This window comes from Triplophysa dalaica, chromosome 20 (genome assembly GCF_015846415.1).
Source record: "Triplophysa dalaica isolate WHDGS20190420 chromosome 20, ASM1584641v1, whole genome shotgun sequence".
Taxonomy (NCBI): Eukaryota; Metazoa; Chordata; class Actinopteri; order Cypriniformes; family Nemacheilidae; genus Triplophysa; species Triplophysa dalaica.
Genome location: NC_079561.1, coordinates 8,895,128 through 8,912,431, shown reverse-complemented (window position 1 = coordinate 8,912,431; position 17,304 = coordinate 8,895,128). Strand labels below are relative to the sequence as shown.

General features: G+C 37.5%; 2 protein-coding genes across 5 annotated transcripts in view; both read left to right on the top strand.

The window, feature by feature from the left end:
* Positions 1–3,800: 3,800 nt before the first annotated feature.
* LOC130409726 (protein LKAAEAR1-like) lies at positions 3,801–6,080 on the top strand. Its single transcript, XM_056733891.1, has 4 exons — positions 3,801–3,845; positions 4,036–4,346; positions 4,488–4,607; positions 5,997–6,080. The coding sequence occupies exons 2-4, from the start codon at positions 4,065–4,067 to the stop codon at positions 6,054–6,056; spliced, it is 462 nt and encodes a 153-aa protein (XP_056589869.1). The 5' UTR covers positions 3,801–3,845; positions 4,036–4,064; the 3' UTR covers positions 6,057–6,080.
* A 2,205-nt stretch (positions 6,081–8,285) lies between these two features.
* The window catches only part of rgs19 (regulator of G protein signaling 19), a 38,185-nt gene continuing 29,166 nt past the window's right edge, over positions 8,286–17,304 (top strand). For 2 of the 4 annotated variants that reach the window (XM_056733454.1, XM_056733453.1), the window contains exon 1: positions 8,287–8,424. In XM_056733454.1, the coding sequence (XP_056589432.1) occupies positions 8,368–8,424 (57 nt within the window). In that variant the 5' untranslated portion in view covers positions 8,287–8,367. Of the gene's footprint in view, positions 8,425–15,215; positions 15,393–16,557; positions 16,669–17,304 lie in introns of those variants that run through there. The other 2 variants (XM_056733456.1, XM_056733455.1) reach the window with 2 other exon arrangements.

The following is a 17,304-nucleotide window of genomic DNA, read 5'->3' as shown; positions in this document are numbered from 1 at the left end:
AATGTTCGCCGGTTCCCGCCTCCTTCCTTCCCTACTTTGAACTGTGTTACAAATAATTTCAGGAAAAAGTTTTCTTTTTAACATCTGCTGTGTCCATGAGACAGTCAGTAAATCAAGGACATTAAATTGGTTACTACTTTATTAGGAAGATTTAAATCATTTCTATTGAAATGTAAAAACTTTCACTGTCACCCAAGTACAGACGGTTTCAGTTGCAACAACATAAACAAGAGTTAACTTCCGGCAAAGAATCAAAAACTGTCAAGTAGTTTTAATACAATTAATATACAATAAAATATTTATATAAATTAATACTAATATAAATTAAATACAAAATAAATTGTTACATTACTAGCCACTGGCCAGACCCATAACCAAAAACAGATTGGAAGTTAACTTCGGACCAGTGCATCAGATGAAACCGTCTTACTGACTTTACGTATTGAGCTGAAAAAGCATATTTTCACCAAACAACAATGCCATCTCATGCAGAACAAGCTAAAGATATCAACAGTGGCATATCAATTTGATTAGTCATTTAAATATTCAGACAGATAACTGTGAATGACATGGGACAACACTTTCATTCTTAAACTCATACACTAAAGAAGTGCATGAACATAGAAGATGCTCATATTTTATATTATAAAACGGTCAGTTCTGGTCCTTGATTCACAATGGCTGAGCCGAGATCTAAGTCATTATAAAATACCCTGATTTATAACGGCTGACTGCATTACATAGCCTAAATATCATTTTAGTTACTTTATTCAATGAAACCTTGCTGCGCTTGTGTAATAACCATTTAATAAAAGCGATAAGTCATGCCTAGTACTTCATTTGGGATGCAACTCAACAAAATTAGAATTGCATTTCTATATTACTTTCATTAAACCAATGTTTTCATTATTCTGAGAAATGTGCAGCGGGTGTGAGAGAGAGAGACAGGCTGAGACCCAAGGCTGACAGCTCCAATGAGTGTGATGTGTCTGGGTTCTCACAAAATAACTTAAGACCTTGTCTGTCCTTATATTTGTCATCACTTGCATTCCACAGCAAACAGAAAGTGAAATCTGGACACCTTCTAGCTCTTCACTGCCAAGGCCATAGAGCATTTGGCTAAGACTTTATTTGTATCATGTCGACCGCATTTTTTCCCACACCCATCAAATTTTCTGCCTTGGGTATGCCAGTCGTTTGGAGCTTGTGGCCTGTATGAGATTTCAGCAGGGTCGATGTCAAAGAGAAATGTCACAATGGCAAACCCACTCAAGACCAGAATCAACACAATTCTTCACAAACTCTTGTGAAGGTCATATTTCACCCCAAGGGACTCATTTGCACATTTCACAATTGCAGGCATTAGTTTGCAAAGATTGCTTCATTTGTCACTACTTCTTGAGAGATAAGTGCAGTAATTAAAGGAAATTAAATTAAATAAGTCCTCATTTTGACTTGTGGACTTGGGATTTTACAAAGCATCAAGAGTGAGTACAATTTAAGTGTTAAGCTTCGCTATTCTCGACTCTTCGACAAATTATTTCTAACAAACGTTTTTTTCCTCCTGGTCTATTCATCACCCTATCTGTGCTCTTTCTAAAGGTCAATGATCTTCTCCGGAGGCAGGCCATTATAGCCTCGCTCAATGACATTGGCTCTGCGGACGACACATAAGTGGTGACAGTATATTGTATATTGGTGGACTTTTGATGTCCGCGCCTGGCTGTTATGTTTAAGCTATTCTGTTTTGCTTATGATTTATGTTTGTTTAATGATTTTCTTTTATATTTTTTTCATTTGGTTTTGTTCTGTTAATTTAATCCTTGAGTTAAGTATAAATCAACCCCTTTTTAATGCCAACCACTATTTTGTATATTACAGTATATTTTTTTATTTATCTTTTTTTTTGCATGCACCAACCTGTGTGAGATTATCTGTCCATGGAGGTCTTCTGGGTCTCCTCCTGTCTTCACTGCATGGAACTAATCATGTGTGTGGTGTGGCTTGTATGATTCACTGCATTTATATCTTTTGTAGTGTTGTGCAGTGGTGTGTGCTTAAATGCTGGTTTGGGGCCCGGTGACCTGTGCTCTTGTCTCTCTCTTCTCCCAGGTCTCGTTCCTCCTTTATATTTAATCAGGTTCAACCTGGTTGCCACACATTTTAAATGATGTTTTAATTAACTATGTTCGGGAGGAGCATGAGCAGATATTCAACCCGGCTGGTCAGCTATCAGGAATCACAGCATCTAACTAGCAATACAATCTGTCAATATAACTGAAAGAACTCCTAAATATATAAACAGACCCAAAAATAGATGAAAATCGAGGCTTCTCTGTATCAGATTGTAGAGATCACAAAAGTAGTTTAGTTTAGTACTACGGGATCCATAGTGTTGGAGAACCTTGAACTCTGAATAGCACTCAGAGATCAATGTTAATAGCATGGAAACAAGAGCAGCCAGTGCAGTTTCCCTGCAGCAGAGTGCGCAGTGAACCAATTATGTCCCAGCGGGGGGAGTTGAGATAAAAGTGGTGCAGGTGTATGTACAGAAGTTAATTTTCAGGAAGTGCGAGTATGTTTAAATCATGTCCTTAGTTGTTTACTCTTTGAGGAACAGGGGCTTGTTTCAATAAGAAGGTTCAACTAACACCCAGTTAAAATGTGAACTCTGAGTTGATTTAGACAGAGAAGCGAAACTTTGAGTTGATCTGAGTTAGTTCTGTCAACTCTCGGTAGGCTTACCTTGAATTAAACGCTTGCACCACGACTACAGCAATCCATGATCATTGGAGCTCAGATGCAACATGGCTGCAGAAAGTGATTGAGAGCGAGGCAAACTTTGGATTTACTCATGTGCTGAAGACTTAAGTTTAAATGAATAAATAGATAAATATCAATAAACAAATGAATTAATCAGTAAATGAACGAATAAAGGAATGAAACAACAGAAATAAAACAGAAATAATAAAAAAATATTATGTCTGCACTCTGCACTTGGCTTCTGTCCACACAAACCATGACAATTTTTTGTCACTGAGATGGTCTCTGTGTGATAAAAATATGTGCCATGAATGACTGTATTAAATGAATGAATCAATAAGAAGAAGACGCTTTTAGAAGCGGCTTTGACTTACCCCGCTTTCTCGAGTTTCATACCTCGCATCTTGCAACAGAAAACCCAGAGTTTGCCTCATTTCAGGGTTAAGATTCTGAGTTTTAACACAACCTCCGTTCAGAAATGGGCCCCAGGATGAGAGCAGGTACTATGCGTCTCATCCCTCATCTTCACAGCACCTGTAGTAAGGAGAAGACTCATGCCAGTTGCTTGCCCCTCCCTTCATAAAAACATACCCAACCAATGGCTTAACTGTATAACAGACCTCTTCTTTTAGAATGCTTTAAATTATTAATGAACACTTGATCAATTTCACAATTATGAAAAAATGTCATAAGATCATGTGCATAGTCAGTTATGGTTTCAGCGTAACATCATATTTGGTTATATAATATACACTGTTAAGAAACGAATAGGATTCACTTAAAAGTTGGCTAAAGTAAAAGTTTTTGCAGTAAATTATTAAGTAAAATGGAATGTAAATCCTAGTGTTTGTTTGTAGTGTACGTGATAAAGGATTACCATAATTGTTTATTATAGTATAACATCTAAACATTATAATAGCCTATGTTGCAAGCTGATGTCAAGTTTGACTGCAGTCTAGTTTTGAGTTGACTTTGAGGTGTAGAAGTTCCTCGCGTTTGTTTACAAGACAAAGAACTTCACTATGACAACATCAGTACGCACTTTGTGTTTACCTTAGCGGCCAAAGAATAACTCACAAGAGGTAAAAGTTTTAAAGTAGCTACTTTTATGTATATATCGTGAATAACTTTTGCTATTATTTTAATAATTTAAAATACAAATAAATGTAAAGAGTATAAAAGTTAGATTTGAGAAAAATACGCATTTTTAAAGAGACATGTACCACCTTTTATTTAAAAGACCTTTTCGCCTCTGCTCTTAATCAACCGCAGACGACAGTGACCTAAAGTGCAAGAGAAAGATGGCAGGACGAACATTTGACAGAGGGGAAACTGTGAACATGTGCCCTCAGCAACGAGCTCGTTTACAAGCATATGAGCCGTCTAAAGATGCGCAGAGATGGATGGCGGCGGCGGGAGCGCGCGCGCGCGTACATCTGACCGAACAAAAATCCGGTGGGATGTGCAACCCATCTTCAGCGGCACCTGAATGTGATCGTCAAAAGCAAATAATCGCACAATTAAAGGCCACAGAAGCGCGGAATCGTGTCAGAAACATGAGGCTGCGTTACGAACGCATAAGGGCAGGCTGTTTATTAGGCTATTTTATTTTCTCAGTATACGTATCACGCTTATACAAAAAGCATAACGTGCTTTTGTGGAAAAATCTGGTGTGCAAGTATTCCCAAAGCATTTGCAATTCTAATCTCTCTGTTTATGGCCAGGCGCAGGAAATCAGAGTGATGATACCATGCCAGCCTAGCGCGTGGAGGGCGCAGCGCCTGGAGCTCATGCTATCAGTGACTGAGAAGAAGAACCACACAGACAATTTGGACCCAGCAGAGGTATTTCACGTAATTTATACTTTAAAATATATTTAATCCAATGATTCCCCTTTATTATTATAAGAAATATACGGCCCACTAGAAGATCTGTAAGTGGGAGTAATTCATCTATAAAGACATCTCTGGTGCATGTTGTTTTTTTCGTATTTCTTATGTCATTGTAAAGATTTAATATTATTAGTTTCCGACTGATGATTTCCCACTGGCCATCTCAGCTCCAATGCTATCTTGTAAATCGCTTCTCTATATCGCTTCATTTCTCCACATCTTGTGACAGGTGGAGAGACATATTTCCATTATCTCCTCACAGCAGGCGAATATTTAAAGGACTTCTTTAAAGTCCTTTTTTCACTATAAAGGTGTTCTCATAATGAAAGAGGGATCTTAATTAAAAAACTGTTATTTTTAGAAGAAAAATGTCATTGATGACATCTGGGCTCTCATGATTTTACCAAGTGGTTGACGTTCTTAGGGGGCAAGATCATGTTGACCCTGGGACAACATTTAAATCATCTGTGTGACAATAGCATGATCCAGCGTATTGCCATCTCAAGTCTCTAGGTCCCTAGAGAATTGAGATATCATGTGTGGTACTGTATGTGCATCAGTGCAAAGTATATAAAAGGTGCACAGAGCGGATCTTTATTGCCGGATTGATCACCTGCTGGTTTTTTTATCACAAGTGATCCGTAAACATTACATTGAAAACTGGCTTGATATCACCTTCAGTTAAATTGCACAGTAATGTCATTGTATTGTATGTGCATGTATATTCTTCTAATAATGTTCATTTTATGAAGTCACTACAGTAAACTTTCTGCATAAATCCTTGGTCGTTTTAAAATGCTTTTGGAGCATTCCCCATTTGTAATTCAGATAAGTGACGATGAATGGAATTACAAACAAACTTTGAAGGACATTTTTATCCACATGATATTTTCTGCCATTGCAAGTCTTTTTCTCTTGGTATCTTTTGCCTCATATTCCTGTTTCCTTATTTTCTTTTTTCCTGTTCCTCATTGTTCTCACCTCTTAAATGAGGGAGCGTTTGTGTTGTGTGTTATATAAACAAATATGTTAACAAAGTTAAACTGTGTTAGACATTAAAGTCCTCATTGGTCTTTGTCAGGTCTTATTTGTAGGAATGTAGGGGTAGCATTTTTAATGTGTTTATTAGTATTATTATATTATTATAGTATAGTAACTACCGCACTTGAATTAAGCTCTGTCTATGTGCCTGCTATGCCTTCAAGTACCTGTGCTTTTCAAATTTTAATGTTACAAAAGGAACACTGCTTCAAACTGAGCAGCAATGCTCTTCTGAGACATGCCGAAAGCATGTTCTTAACCTCAATTCTTTTTCTGTCTTTTTCCTGTGCTTTGTTCTAGAGACGGAGACTAGAGGAGATTTTAGACAATGAGAAGGGCCTGACAATGCTCCGCAGATGACTGAAGAAAAATATTTATTTATTGAGACCATAAAATGCTGAGTGTATTGTGTGATGTATAAACAAAAACTCTTTTAAATGGTTGTACCTCTGATTTGTAGGTCATATTTCATAGTCTTTGAAAACCTTTGAACATTTTACAACCATTTCCAAAACTAAAGTAGGGACTAGATCTTTGGTAATTTGATCTGTGATTATATTTAAGTGCAAAAACCCAGATAGCAAAGACGACTGATTTCAAGTGATTGTTCAACCTAAAATGAAAATCCTGTTCTCATTTACTCACCATCTTGTCATTTTATACCTGTATGACCTTCTTTATTCTGCAGAACACAAAAAAAAGATATTTTAAAGAAAGTCGGTAACTAAACAGCGGCAGAACCCATTCACTTCTATTGTATGGACACACAACAAATGCAGGTTAATGAAAATATCTTCTTTTGTGTTTTGCGTAAGAAATTCAAACAGGTTTGAAATGACACAAGGGTGAGTAACTGATGACAGAATTATTGTTTTTGGATGAACTTTGACTTTAATGTTGAATCACTTTTAAGAATAACCAATATAACATTGATTCAACATTTAATGAATTATCTTTGCTGTCTGGGAAGGCGCCTGCATACCACGGAGCTGATGTCTCCGGTGTGCCAACAGTACACAATAAGGAAAAAATACTGACACTTTTAGCAAGTAGAGGATAGAATAAATAATGGGGCAGCTTGCCATGTCAGTAGCAGTCAAGCACAGATTGCAGGCACCAAGGCCTTTTTGTGTTTGAAAAGTCTGGCAGCATGGGGAACGTCTGTCAGGAGATGATGTGTATTCTGTGCTGGAATCAGAGGACTGCCCTCCGATCAATTTGCTTATTGCTGATGTCGGGACAGAAGGGAGATTATACTTGCTGCTGTTTTTGTGTAGAAATAGCATGACCGAGTTTGAGACTTAAAGTCATGTGTCTTCACCTTTAAAAAGTGAGTTTAGGTCTGTCTTGGCAGTAGATGCAGGTAAACAGGACTCAGTCTAAGTTTGGTTTTAAGTTATTATGTCAAGGTTTTAATTAGAGGGGAGGAGTGGCAAAAGATTGGTCAATGCTGTCACTTAGATTAAAGATGGCCTGAAGATGACTGGAAGCAAATAAGGCAATTGTGCATGCTCTACAGGTGCGGAGAGAAAATTGCCTGTGGCCTTTAACAACATATCATCAATTATACCTATAAGGAATCAAACTACCGAATGCATAACTACCACAAACTAAATGCTCAGCAAAATGCTTTTAAGAGGGATAAGCATTACACCCATTAATGAATCAAACTGTTGGCTGTTTAATGCTGTAGGGGAGGGGGGATTCAAGTCCACCACGAGGAAGAGAGCTTTACTGACACCAAGTGGCATTCACACAGGTATCCCCCTCATAACCCCCCGCCATTTCATGCAGTGTGGCATCATCTTCCAAAGTAACAAGGATGTTTTTTTAAAAGAGGTATTTTTGATTCACAAAAGTTTGACATTGTCACGCCACACAGGTATTCAGTTAACTCCTCGAGCGTTCAGCTGCGTGTGGATTTAAAACACATCTGGGCTAATTTATTTCAAATAAAGACACTTGTGTATTTACCAGAATGGGTTAAATGTATTGATATATGATTTACATGTGCCAAAATGCACACCTTTATCTCAGACTTTAACATGCTGTGGCTCGTTGTACCCCGTTGTTCTCCTTAGTGTTTGGCGCCTCCTGCTGGATATGCACAAAAAACATCTAAATTAAATTAAGCGCACTTATACATCAATGATAATGATCATTACAACGAGGGAACATTCTGCAGAATGTTTTTCATTATTAGTATACATTGTCGTGAAAAAAATATTGTATGCATATTGTAAACAATTTGAGTCAGTTTTTAGCATACCAGTTGTTAAAAAGTGACCGCTTTTTCACATGTAAAGTATAAGACAGAATAGAAAAATAATGCTCAAAAAGGCAGTGCAAGACCAAGTCAGTATCAGCTGATTTTGACTGAAACTTTTAGCAAAAGTCCTTTAAAGCGCATCAATATAAAAGCAGCATTTTTTATATTAAAGTCCCCAAATTGTATTATATGTTAATTGCCTAATCCACTCTTTTGAAAAGTTAAACTGGAAACGACAATTACCTAGGAAGTCCTTCGTCAATCGACTGAGTAGAACTGTCTAAATTAGCGCATGCGCAATTCATCCTAAGCCTGCCTCCGTAAGGGTGTCGATTCTCAAGCTGGAACATTGGAGGAAAAAGATACTGTATTTTTACACACAAAACAGGCTCAAAGAAACGGATGTGCTTCAGAAAACGCAACGGCTACCGCCCTCCAGATCGTTTTAATGCAAAAATTGTAAGTATAGTCAACGGCAGCATTTTTTAAGAGCAAACGCTTTGAGTTTGCCCGTGGATGGTGTTTTTTTCCCGTTTTCAAAAGGTCCGTGATTCCCAAGAATGGTTCGTGCTCCGTAAATCCCGTTCTTCTCTTTATACCCCGCGCGAAATTGTTTTTTTTGCACAGTGTAAAGGACCGCAACTTACTTCTATGGGTTGAAGAGAATGAAGCCTTTCTAGAAATAGAGAGATTGAATGTCTTCGCGACTACCGTGGTTATTCGCAGTCGAGCGGGGAGTACCGCTTATTTCCCCCGTCTGTTACTGCTTTCTTTCGCTTCATCGCGATGGGATATGTATGCGGCTGGAAAGCTAACCTGTGTTGTCATCTGTCTATATTGTGTTGTGCAGCACTTGTATTTCGTGAGCTTCTTACAGCACGTCGTGCTCCGGGAGGGATGTGTTTTCTGTGTACAGTTATTACAGGAAGAACGAGTGCACCCGGTGTGTGTCACGGGGATTACGGTTTAGTAACAGTTTTCCCCCCAACGATAAACTATATGCATAAACAAATGTTTGGTTTCACTATACAGCACACTGAAGTGACCTCTGGAAGGGTATCGTTGTGTAACGTTGCTTCGAACGCTGCTTGGTTTCTTATTAATCTGTGAAACAAATGCGTTGATAAAATTGTTGGTTCGTGGCATCGTGAAGTGAAAGCCAATGCGGTGTGAAAGTGGAATATTATTTAAATGAACCATAGGAAGTGGGGGAGGACGAAGCTCGGGTTATCGTCTACCAGAAACGCTTTTTCTTCAAACATTAACCGCACGAATACGCGGCCGATGAGAGTAAATTCAACACGCCTTGTTCTCCGTGTCGTTTCATCTCGAAATATGCTCTCTCTCTCCCTTTTGCTGGCTGTGTAGTAAAGCGCGTACGCGATTCACGCGCGGGACCTTCGGGTGAATGAATTCTGTGCGCGCGTACTCGTCTCGTTCGGGGGGCGGGGCCCGCGGTGTCGCGTGGCGGGGTAGAGCTTTGAACGCGGTCGCGCGTGTATTCGCGCAGGGCACGCGCTTCGCATACGGATGGGAGACACAGTGCTCGTGTACCACTGACGTCATTGTGAGAATTCCCGACGTTATGAGATATTTATGTCCAATCGATGATATTGTTACTCGAAATGAACGGATGTGTAGTGTGTAGGCGCATTGTGTAGCCTTCTTAGTAGTGACAACAACATATTTAGCAAAAGGAATGGCATGTTTTGATACACAAAGTATGCATCCGTGGGCATGCCAGTCAAGGATGTCTTGGGTCAGACTAACTAACTAGTTTCTGTCTTTAGTTATTTCGAATATCTACAGTATGTAGTAGTACAAACGTCGCTGATACAGAAATCTGAATATTATTTGGTAATCAACGATATTTTGCTTTTTCAACCTCAAGATAAAATGTTAATCTACATGTTTGGTCTTTTATCCAAATGCATTTAAAACTTTTTGTGATCTTGTACCAGATATTTTATGAATAGCATTGCATGCAGATCCACCGGCACTTTCTTATTTCCGCTCATTTCGTGACCTCGAATTTTTTTGCATTTGTGCCAAAATATAACAAGCTACATCAGGTTTTGAGATAGCAACCATTGCTGCAAAGATGCGTACTGGCTATCACGAAACCACATCCTCCTGCGAGAGAAAACTCACTCTGTCTGCAACACAGGCATTATTCAACACAAGTTTCTGAATGAACAAAACCAGAGAAAATAGAAAAGCAATGTGACCAGTCACTGGAGCAGGACCCTGAATAAATGATTCTCTTATTCAGGGCCTGCAGGGTTGTGCCGGGTTCACAAGGGGCTAGTCTGCCTCTCTGAAGCCCTAATTCAATCAGAACGGCACTTAAAAAACACAGCTCCTTTTAAAACCAAAGTGTTTCTCTCCTGGCGAGCATGTCTGTTTTTACGTGAGGAGCTGAAGTTAATGACTGCCGGCTTCATGTTAGCCTGGGTGAGAAGTTTTTTCCACAGCTGATTGCTTGGCGGAGGTCTGAAAGTGTCACCGGTTCGCAAACCAAAGCAGAATCTGTAGATAGTTTTATTTTTGTAGTGCTTTGGGGGCTAAAAATAACTTTTAGGTGGAGTTCGGAACGGTTTTACGGGTTGCTACATGTTTAATAATCATATTAGCCAAAGTTTTTAATAAAAGACAACGGCAGAATGTGTAGAAGTGTGTTCTGTAGCACCTTTCATAGATTAAGGGCTTCTGTTGAATCTACTGTTTATCGCCACAGCATAATAAATTAGATTTTACATAAATTGTGTAATATGATAATGTGTCTGGGAATGTTTTTCCGGTGGATTATATTTTTTGGCCGCATGTGAAATCAAGAAACAGTATTAAGCATCATGACCCGTGTGTGCAAATTACAACTATTTTGAGTCAGCTCTTTTAATAAATTTGTCAAAAAGCCTCACAAGTTGAATCCAAGTAAAATATACAGAAAAAGCAAACTAATTGAGAATGACACCCAATAATATCCTTCAGACATCTGCTGAGCTTTCTGATTTCCCATGGAACTGTAGATAAGTTATTTTGTAAGTAAGTGTGGAGTATAGGCATAGTGTTGCCTTTTAATTGACGATCTTTACAAATTTTAGGTTAAACTTAGTCGATAAAAACGGAAAACTTTTTATGCATTTTGGCTACACGATCAAAACAGCGTTTTGGGGAACTGAGAATGATTCTTTTGAAAGCCGGTTTCAAAGTGCAAGTTTTTGAAAACAACGGCGTTGTTGTCTTACTGTGTAAAGTACGTTTTTTTTCAATAACGGTGACGTCATACGCATCTGTATAACGTGTTCAGTTTGTAGGCATGCGCGAATATTCCCAAAACAATATTGTACAATAAAGTACACACTCCATACTGTGTGTGCTACGTGACAAACTTAATAACATTTCTCCTGCAAAAAGTAGATTTATTGTACTTCTATGACCAGCGGAGACATGTAGTGTTTCTTTACAAAGTGAAATCGCCATCCACTGGCCTGGCATGCACAATACAGTGTTTTACTCTTTTTTCTTTTAAATTTTTTCCCCATTTGTTGCAGCAGCTTACAATTTGGTCCCACCTTTTTTTGTAGTAATCATAATGACCCACATGATGTTCAACAGGTTTTAAGACCTCCCGGCGTCTTCGGAACACAAATAAAGATATTTTAGGTGACATCCGAGAGATTTCCAGGCCTCCTCATAGACATCATGGTTATAGTTGTTGTCAAGGTCCAGAAATGTACTAAAGACATTGTTAAATTGGTCATCGGCTTAAAGTGGCTCCATTGAAATTTTCGGAATCGACAAGAATACATTATGTGCGAATAACAAAACAAAATAAAGACTTTAATCTATATAAAGAGTTTGGTTCCAAAATGAGAACTCCGTTATTCATTTTTTTCCAAAAAGTGGGGGCTTCAGACAACATGGTTTTGAGCACATTCGCAACCGGCTGTATTTCAGATAAAACAATATTCTTTGAATGCGCCACGTGAAACATGAATTCTGTCTTCCGACCTTTCTTTTGATTAACGTGTGAGGGAGAGAGACAGTTAAAAAAACAGACGTGTTCGACTTCATTAAGCGCTGCACAGAATGATCGGAATATGACATCAATGTTCCGTGAGAGCATATTGAGGTTCCAGGGAACAGGTTTGGAAACCACTGGTTTTGACCATGGGCATAAATCTCATTTAATAGTAGGGGCGGACAGTAAACATAAAATTTCTCAAGAGCACTTTTTTAAGGGGACACAAATAAAACAGTCTAAATTGTTCTTACTATGACACAAAGTGACAATATGTGTTTGGTTCATAAGTTTACCATGCAGGCTTGCAGTCATATTATAACTGAACTAAACTGTCACATAATGTAATACAAGTGTACACCCATGATACTACATGTTAACAATGAGTCACTTTTTAAACACTTAAACACATTTTATCCTGATTTATACTGCAACATCGTCTGACAAAGTCACCATACATATACATCTACATTAAAGAGTGGTGGTTATTTTCCCATGTAGTGCACTGGCTCTGCCAACAAACTATGTAAATAGATGTACTATTTTCATGTTCCCAAACAGTCAGTAACAGTGTCAGAAGGTTAAATTCTGTGTTGTACTCGTTGATGAATCGTCCGAGTTTCAGTCAACTGAATGTTTAGCTTATCCACCGCGCACACACTGCACAAAATAGATGCTGAGAAAACAACCTTTTCCAACTGAACGAAAGCTGTGCACCTTTTGTGGACAAAAGGAGTCTCAGATTCCCTAAATATAGTGACAAAGTCACTAAATTGTCACCGGTATGTGTGCGACTGTGTGTGACATTGTGGCAGCTAATGTTAACATTATGCCAGATAAAACGCAACAAATAAAACAGTGCATGGGTAACGGCTTCAGCATGTTAGTTGCAGTGTGTTACCTCCTATGCAACAAACTATTGTAAACAAGCGAACGTTAACTAGCTAAGTAACATTTTAATCGCTAACATAGCAGATTCATGGAAAAATATTTAATCAGCCTTTTGTTGCCAGGACTAATTTATTAATGAATCAACTACATTAAAGAGAATCACAAAGCCTGTTAACTGTCAAAGCCTTTTAACTGTCACCCGTTCCATATACGGGACACCTAAGTTTGCGTCAATATTTTGCATGTAATTTCTAATCGAATCATGACAAACTATATATCATTGGAAAGGTCTAAGACTCTAGAATATAGATATCTTTGGTGTTTTTTAAAATAATTTAGGTAGGGAGAGTAATTGATTCTTTTTTATAAAGACTGTGCTTAGATTTTTTGTTATCCTTTTGGGACCTGTATTTTTTTAATGTATTATTTGATCTACTTTTTATTTTTTACAATAAACCTAACAACATAGCTTAAATTTTTGTTTGTGTGTGTGATTTATTTTTGTTGCAATATTAAGCTACTTTTCTTTTTTCAAACGAGACCACCCGTAAGTCTGTATTCAAAAGAATTCACAAGTTACTGCCATTTTAGTTCCAACATGCGTTTTCATGTGTAGGCTCAAAAAGGGCTCAGACAGTTAACTGCTTAATTTAAAGTGAATAAAATAGCCTTCTTACTGGAGTTTAACAGCCACTGATGAACTGAGCCGCATACCTGACTTATGTGTAGCGTAGGTGAGATGAACGGGGAAAGCAGGCAGTGGGCCAAACCACTGTGAGGCAGGGGAGGGGGAACCCGACTGTTTCTAATCTTAAAACCCATTTTTTGAGTTAGTATTTTTTGATAATCGCATAATTAGTTTAGTTATACATAAATATATTTATCACAATAGACAGTGCAGTTTTTAATGATTATGATCCTGCCCCCAGGGATTCACACCTATGATTTTGACAACGGTGTCGTGTGTACGTGAAACTTTTATGAAACGCAAAGGCAAAACCTTTCTGTTTTCTGCTCTATCGTTGTTGAGTAAATGTACTCTTTAACATGAACTATAGTATCATCTATTGTAACCTTCACTTTTTTTTCAATTGTCTTATGCATTTGTCAAAAACATGGATGCTACGGGATAAAAACTGGTCATGACCAACCAAGAATGTTTTCACAGTGCTGCATTTTTATCTAGTAATATGCAAAAGTCATTGCTTGACTACACCATGCCTCAACGTGCTGAATTTAACGTTGTCTGCATTATATGTGTTTGCTTTTATTTTTTAGATTTACCGCTTGAAAATTGAGTTTGCAGTAAAATGTTGCTGTCAGTGAAACAAACAATACTCTGGAGGACAGTTAGTTGAGTATGAGTGTAAAAGTTCAAAAGTTTATTTTTTTAGAGACTTTTAATCAGGAGTTTATTAAAGACATGAGTCGAACCTCATGCCAGAATTAATGCAGATGTGAAGAGCCAGATTTGTTTCGGGGCTTTTTGTTTGTTTTGGTCGGATGGAAAAGGCTAAAGTGCAAGTCATCAGCAGATTAGCCGGGTGTCATTTAAAAAAAAAAGATTTTAGAAGGAAGCATGAGTCACGCATGTGCAGCCATTTTGCTCTCTTTCACAACCAGTTTCTTTACTTTTATTCTCTGCCACTTTCCTGCATTTTCTCTTTCGTTTAACACATAATTTAAACTGATCATTTTAAACTGTTACATTCAGTCCATTTAGTCTCTAAATGCCAAACTGGTAGACGTGATCCATGAAACCACTGTATGAAAGGAATAAGTCAGTCTTACCCTCAAAATTGTCATTATTTTCTTGACATTTTTAAGGATATATTGTTGAATAATGATTGAATTGCGACTGGAGCTTTAAGACTTTAAAGGATGTTGAAGCGCTGAAACATTGCATACAAGTACATTTCCTTTGTCTGTTACGTAATGAATGAGGGAAGTGGCGATTTGTTAAAACATTTTTTGGTCAAATCTTTTAATGAATCAGTTTCCAAAACTTACCGCCACAAAAAGTTACAGTTTGACCTGTTTCTGTTTGTCTATATTCCCATAGAGATTAAAAAAGAGCGACAGGATTTTCATATTTGCAGAACTGTTTCTTTAACTCTCAACTACTGAAAACCAGTTGTGTTACGACATTTTCAAGTGTACAAATGACATTTCATAAGGCATACATCACATGAAAAATCAAGTTGTGTCCATAGAGAGGCTGGTTAACAGAGACCACTCCCTCTAACTTAACCAAACCCTTCAAGCAGACCGTCTCAGTTTATTTTATGCATGTTCTTGCCAATGTCCTCTTTTCTTCCTCGTCTTCTGTCGAGCGTTTCCTCTTTTTGTGTTGTACTCCCCGTCCTCCCTCTTCATCAAAGAAATAAAAGGGAAGTAGGAGGTTTTGGGCATAGCAGACTCAGCACTGCCTTTAGTTCTCCATGTAGTCAAAAGCCCCCGTCAAAAGCTTTAATAGAGAGCTGAGATATTTATCCCTCGAACCTGGAGTGATGTAAGTATCTGTCTGCCTATTTTTTTTATTTTAAGTATTGGGGTTTTGTACATTCTATTAGTATATACAACTTTTCCGTTTTTTTTTTTTTTTGATTGGTGGGAATAAGGACATTGACATTCATTTTACTAAAAGTATTATTTCGCAAAGTTTTGAACATGAATACACCTAAAGTGAAGAATTGTAATATTAGCATATTATGACCCACATGTTAATATAAAATCAAGTTGCCAGGTCACTACTTTTTACAAATATTAACATAGATGAATCATAATAAATGAAATGGAAAGAATTTATGTGAAATGAAATTAAAAGTTTGTTTAGTGTGTCATGGGTGGATTGACCTTTAGATGCACATCTGTTCACATCTGTATGTATGTGAGGGTGGCACAGGAACGTGGCAGCTGGCTAACCATCTGGTGCCGGTTTTTGTCATGATTCTATAGCAGATCTTGAACACGAAAGCTACAAGAGTTTAGAGAAGTGATTCAAAGTGATCTAGTAAATCTCAGTACTGGTTAAATTAGAGTAACGTGTTTGAATTTCGATATTTGAGTTTGTCTTTTGATTTGTGTTTGATTTTCTATATTGTGGAAAGAAAAAAAGCAGTGTGATACTAATTTCTCTGTTTGTTAAGACAGCCCAACATGGCAACATTGGATTAAGTAATGACATGATTTTGGGGAAGGACTATGTGAAACACTGGTTATGAAAATTGACATTACCAAAATGATAATACAACTAACACTACTACCTATTAAGTAGAATGAGCTTGTTTTTCTCAGAGCCTCATTATAATTCAAAATAAGCTTTAATTTTAATTGAAACTTACTTAAATTAACTGAAAGAAAATTACTGTAATACTAAAATATTTCTTTATTATGTTGGATTTGCATGCAGGTGATTTTATTACAGACTCCCTGTCTGTAACTATTATTTATGAATTGAAAGTACATTGTAATTTTTAGCAGACATTTACTTAAAATGCCTGAGCAAATTCGCTTAATTAACACACAAAAAAATCACACAACTAATTGTAAGCATTTGCTTAAAATGACTAATATTTCGCCCCCTGTTTTTCTCTCCCCATATTTGTTTGTGTGTGTGCATTTCTGTGTTTACGTGTACGTCCCTGCCTGTGTTTTGTGTGTGTGTTTGTGTGAAGGAGAGGTCCGAGGCCTGCGGGGGGATGACATGCATGTGTCCAGGCAATTAACATCATTGAGGATTTTAAGACTAGTAGGCTGCCCTCCGTCAAGCCATGATGGACATTCTGGTAACCGGCCTTTTAACTCTCATTGGTGTTTGTGGTTCTTCATTTGTGTGTTTTGTTAATCCAGTGGTTCTCAAACTGTGTGTGTTTGTAAAGTGTGAAACTTACAATACTTAAACAGATTTAACTATTTGTATAAAATACAATAAAAAAGTGTCGGAACTTATTTCATTTTTGGATCTAGTTATTATAGCTTTACTGTATTTATATTTGCAATTTGGTGAGTTTGCTGATAATCGTTCACACATTGCATACTGACTGTTTTAGTATAAGAAACAATAGACCTTATCAATAACTTGACGTGATCAACAAGTAGACAAGTTAAAAAGTCTTTGATCAACTTAAAACTTAAATGCTGGATTTCCTCAATACCTTAAAGCTGGTCTGGTCTGCTTTTGACCTGTTCTGTTATTGCTGCTTTATTAGGGTACTCTTACAGAGCTGCCACAGGAACAGTCGAGGGACTGCTGAGGTCTTGTAGCCCTTTTGTTTTGGATTAGTTACAGAAATATTGATGTGAATCAAAAAATGGTAAAATGTTGTGAGTGTTGCTCACAGTCCTTAACCTTGGGCTCTAAGATGCCATTCGCTCATTTTTTGACAACACAGGGAATGTGACTGACTCACAATAATATAGTA